Source organism: Chinchilla lanigera, unplaced genomic scaffold, assembly GCF_000276665.1.
Source record: "Chinchilla lanigera isolate Chin_1 unplaced genomic scaffold, ChiLan1.0 scaffold00152, whole genome shotgun sequence".
Taxonomy (NCBI): domain Eukaryota; kingdom Metazoa; phylum Chordata; class Mammalia; order Rodentia; family Chinchillidae; genus Chinchilla; species Chinchilla lanigera.
In genome coordinates this window covers 2,060,224-2,065,525 of record NW_004955553.1, presented here as the reverse complement: position 1 = coordinate 2,065,525, position 5,302 = coordinate 2,060,224, and the positions used below count along the sequence as shown (strand labels likewise).

The 5,302-nt window shown below is 44.7% G+C and overlaps 1 protein-coding gene across 1 annotated transcript in view; it reads left to right on the top strand.

The window, feature by feature from the left end:
• Nucleotides 1–5,302, top strand: part of Sumo2 (small ubiquitin-like modifier 2) — a gene marked incomplete at its 3' end in the record, with an annotated part of 20,747 nt that overhangs the window by 498 nt on the left and 14,947 nt on the right. Inside the window, 1 exon segment of the mRNA XM_005412281.2 lies at nt 1,168–1,299. Within this exon segment, the coding sequence (XP_005412338.1) occupies nt 1,168–1,299 (132 nt within the window).

Here is a 5,302-nt window from a genome sequence, read left to right as displayed (position 1 = left end):
CGGGCTCCGAGGCTGCAAGGCGTCGGCGGTGGTGGGAGTCCCCTCGGCCCGGGGCTTCCCCGGGGGTGGCGGCCGCGGCGGCCGAGCGAGGGCTCGCGGGGAATCAATGGGCTGCTGCGAGGCGGATGCCCGTGGGCAGTCAGGCTCGGGGATCCTCGGGGAGAGTTCCCCCTTTAAGGGCCCCGGGGGCCCGCGGGGGGAGGGGCAGCGGCCCTTCCCCAGGTGCCAGGGCCCCCTGAACCGGAGGGGACCATGTGGTTTCAAGAAGTTGGAGGCTGAGATGCGAGCATAGACTCAGTGGCAGAACTTCTGAGCGCGGCTCTTGAGGTGCCAGGAGGCTGCCCATGAGGATGGGGACACCCGCTACGGGGCAGAGAGGGCTTGCTCCGTTGGTTTGCTTTGACACCTCCTCTACTTTGTGCAGTGATGTAGGGGCTGTAGAATTCCTTCCACACTTAATTTTGTTGAACTTCGGGTCAAGTTGAAATCTGCAAGGAAGGCTTAGAAGAAAACAGTGCATTTGACTTATGACAACAAAGGGGAGGGAATATAAGAGCTCTTAACTAAAAATAAACGAAAATGAAGCTGCTCATAGAACCGAACATTGATCGTGGTTCGCAGTAGTTACTGATGCTCCAGAGAGGATCTCAGGATATATATTCCTTTTTTTTTTTTTTTAAAGTGTGGATTGAATTTGTTATTGGGCTGTTTGGTAACTTTTTAACAAGAGTCTTGTAATGAGTTGTGAACTGCAAACTCTTTTTCTCACCTCTCGCACTGTTTCAGCAGTTGTACTTAAACTGTTTCTCAAAGAGAAAGACATTTCTATCTAGTAGGAAGGATATATTGTCGGTGACAGAAAATACTCTTGTTTTAGAAAATTCAGTCTCCGGATAACGATGTAATCGGTTGAAACCCATCACTTAAAATCTGCTGCTGTCATTGATAGTGTTGCGTGTAGGCTTTTCTGTTTCCGTATCAGCTACCTAATACTGTTGCAGGAGTTCTCATCTCTCAGACTAACTTCAGTAGCTGAGAACAGCTGTATGCTGCTTTATCCTACAGAATGAAACCTGTTGATTTGTGAACCAATTTGGGCTGCTGCTGCTTTAAAAGGTGCCTGGTTTTCACATTTTCCAAATTATACTTTTATTTTTCTTTCAACAGGAAGGAGTCAAGACTGAGAACAACGATCATATTAATTTGAAGGTGGCGGGGCAGGATGGTTCTGTGGTGCAGTTTAAGATTAAGAGGCATACACCACTTAGTAAACTAATGAAAGCCTATTGTGAACGACAGGTGAGGAATTGCTGAATTGGTATATGCAATTTAATACGTTTAAAAAACAATTTCCTTGGAACTAGGAACTACAGGAGCATAATGTTACAGTGACTGTCTTTGGTGGGATGAATATACATGTATATACTTGCTATGTCAGTTTTTATTGTGTACTTGATGTATTGATTCCTCATGAAAATCCTTAGAATAGTTCGATGATATTTATGATTATACTATACTAGAAATGTATCAGATGCTAGTCACAGTCTTGTTTAGTCCCCAAGGGAGTGTAATTTTACTTTTGTAAGAAAGTGAGTGAACTTGGTGAATTTTTATCAGGGTTTTTTTTGGTGGGGGGGTGTCTTTGAGGCAGGGTCTCACTATGCTGGCCTCAAACTCACAGTGATCCTCCTTCCTGAGCTTCCTAAGTGCTGGGATTACAACACTTAAATTGATTGATGATTGATTGATTTGAGGCAGGGTTTTATCACTGTGTAGTCCAAGCTGGGCATTAAACCCAGGCTGGCCTTTGAAGAATGCCTCAGCCTCCTGAATGTTGGGATTGCAGGTGTGCATCACCATGCCTTACATTCTTTCGTGGAGGATGTTGAGAGAGGGTCTTACTCTGTAGTTCAGGCTAGTTTTGAATTTATTGTGATGGCCTAGGCTGACCTCAAACTCATGGCCATCCTCCTGCCTCAGCTTTCCAAGTGCTGGGATTATAGGTCTGTGTCACCACACCCATTTTTATTTATTATTATATTTTTGGTACCATTTTGGGAATCAAACTCAGGACTTCATGCTTCCCAGGTAGCCACTGTGCTGCAGAGCTATATCCCTGGCCCTTATTTATTTTTAAACACCGAGCATAGTAGCACAGGCCTATAATCCCAGCACTTGGGCGGTTGAGGCAGGATTGTGAGTTCAAGGCCAGTCTGGGTAACTTAGCCAGATACTGTTTCAAAGTAAAATGAAAAGGGCTGGGAATGTTGCTCAGTGGTAGAGCACTTCCTGCCATGCCCAGGGTGGTGGATTTGATCCCTGATACCACAAGAAACTTTTTTGTTTTGTTTAGAGAGAGGGCCTCATTGTGCAGTCGAGACTGGCCTTGAATTCATGACCTCCTGCCTCAGCCTTCTAACTCCTGGCATTACAGGTGTGGGCTAACACCTGGACTTTATTGTTTTTATTGGTGGTGTTGGGGCTCAAATCCAGTCTCACGCAGGTGAGGCACACATTTGGCCACTGAGCTGCAACCCTAACTCCACAGCCCAGAATATTTGTAATTGTGAACCAACCATAAACATTTTATTTTTTTTGTGTACTGGGAATCGAACTCAGGACCTTGCGCTTACCAGGCAGGCGCTTGTGCCGCTGAGCTATAGCCCTGGCAGCATAAACACTGAGGTAAGGGTACATTTGTGTTTTACTCAGAAAAATAGTGTATAGACATTAAGAAAAGGAAATAGAGAAATTCTCTTTTATTTTCTGTGTGGTAGGAATTGAACCGAGGGCCTTCATGATCTTCCTGCCACAGCCTCCCATGGCACTGGGATAACTGGTATGCCTCATCATGATCAGCTGCCCCCCCCATTGAACCTAGGTCTTTGTACTGCTACGTGCAATTAATTTATTTATGGAACTAGGGATAGCACTGAGCCTAATCCCCATTGTTATTATTTTGAGGCATAGTCTTGCTAAAAGTTGCTGGGGCTGGGTGTGAATTTGCAGTCCCTCTTCCCTCAGACTCCCAGAGTGCTAAGATTATAGGTGTGTGCTACCCTGCCTGGCTGGGTTTTTTTTTGAAAGTCTGTGTATCTCAGACTGTACTTGAACATACTGTGTGGCCAAGGCTGACCTCAAATTTACAGCAATTCTCCTACCTCAGCCTCCTGAATGCTGAGATTACAGGCATGTGCTACTATGCCCAGTTTAATATTTTGTACTTTTTGTCTGTCTAATATTCATTAGTTGCCTGTCATGTGAGGCATATCATACTAAACCTGCACAAATCTCCTGATAAATATGGAAATTTAACCCAGAAAGAGTTTAGAAATTTTCATTCTTTTTTTTTTTTGTCTTTGAGACAGGGTCTCGCTATGCAGTTCAGGCTGGCCTTGAGCTCACTTTGTAGCCCAGGCTGGTCTCGAATTCAAAACCAATCCTGCCTCAGCCTTCTGAGTGCTGGAATTACAGGGGTGCACCACCACGCCCGGCTTCATTTTGTTCTTAATTTGAGACTACCTTGAATGTTCAGAGCAAGATCATATATACATTTTTTTCTTTCCTAAATACAGACATTAAACCCAGGGCCTCAGTGCATTATTCCTGAACTACACCTCCAGTCTTTGTGTTCTTTTTCTTTACTTGGGAAGGGAGGTGGGGTCTTGCTATGTAGTCCAGGTTGGCCTGGAATTCAGAGCGATTCCCAAGTGCTGGGATTAGAGGAGTGGGCCACCACACCTGGCAAGACCCTGTTTCAAAATAAAACGAGATTGGTGCCAGCCATGGTGGCACACATCTGTAATCCCAGCACTTGGGAATCAGCTGCGATTTGTAGGCCAGCGTGGGCTACGTAACAAGACCGCTGCCTCAGAAAAAGGGGATCTTGGGGCTGAGGATTTAGCTCAGTGTCATAGCACCTGCCTGGCAAGCGCAGGGTTGTGAGTTCAATTCCCGGTACCGGAAAAAAAAAAAATGGAGGGGGTCTTGCTCAATTGCCTGTGCTGGCTTCAGATTTGTAATTTTTCTGCTTCAGTCTCCTGAGTAACTGGGCTTATTGGCATTTGCTTTTCAAAGTTTTTTCTCTTCTAAGGAGGATAGAATTAAAAGTGTCAGATAATTGACCTGATTGCCTATTCCTTAAAAGTAGGTACAGTTCAGCCATGCCTGAATGGCACACACCTGTAATCCCAGAACTCTGGAGGTTCAGGAGAATCACAAGTTTAAGGCTAGCCTAGAGAGACCCTGTCTCAAAGGACAGGTACAAACTTTCAAAAGATCAAAATATGTATTCCGTTATAATTTGCTTAACTAAAGGTTTTTGACAGTGGGGATTGTAGACCAAAGATTTTCTGTGACCATTCATTGAATGAATTTGGTATAATGGTGCATACCTGTAATCCCAGCACTTCTGTTAGCTAAGGTAGGAGTATCAGAAATTTGGGCCTAGCTGATTTAATTAAAAACTTTTTTTTTTTTTTTGGTCTTTTTGAGACAGGGTCTCACTATGCAATTCAGGCTGGCCTTGAGCACACTTTAGCCCAGGCTGTGCTTGAACTCACAACAATCCTCCTGCCTCAGCCTCCTAAGTGCTGGGATTACACACGTGTGCCACCACACCTGGCGGCCTAGCTGGTTAGCTTAATTTAGTAAGACCTTCTTTCAGAATAAAAAATGAAAGTCTGGGTGTGGTGGTGCACATCTGTAATCCCAGCACTCAGGAGGCTGAGATAGGATTGGCACAGTTTGAGGCCATCCCGGACTACATGGTGAGAGGCAATCTCTGTCTATTTATCAGTCTGTCTATATATCTATTTTTGGTGCTGGGAATTGAACTCAGGGCTTCACATTGCTGTGCCACTGAGCTCACTGAGCTACATCCCCAGCAAGATGCTTTTTTTTGTTGTTGTTGTCTTTTTGAGACAGGGTCTTATTATGCAGTTCAGGCTGGTCTTCAACTCACTTTGTAGCCCAGTGGCCTTGAACTCGCTGCAGTCCTGCCTTAGCCTCCCGAGTGCTGGGGTTTTTACCAAAGGCCCTTTATCTGAGCTCCAGGACTGCCCCTCAGAAAGAGATTCACTGAATATTTATATTTGCTGACTTCACTTTTTTTTTTTTTTTTTTTGGAAACAGCCTCACTGTATATGCAGGCTGGCCTTGAACTATTCAGTCCATGCTGGTGTGAATTCACAGCAGTCCTCCTGCCTTAGCCAACCTAGTGCTGGGATTATAGGTATATGCCACAATGTGCCATGTGACTCTATTCACCACTTGAAAACACCAGATTTTTTTTTTTTTTTTT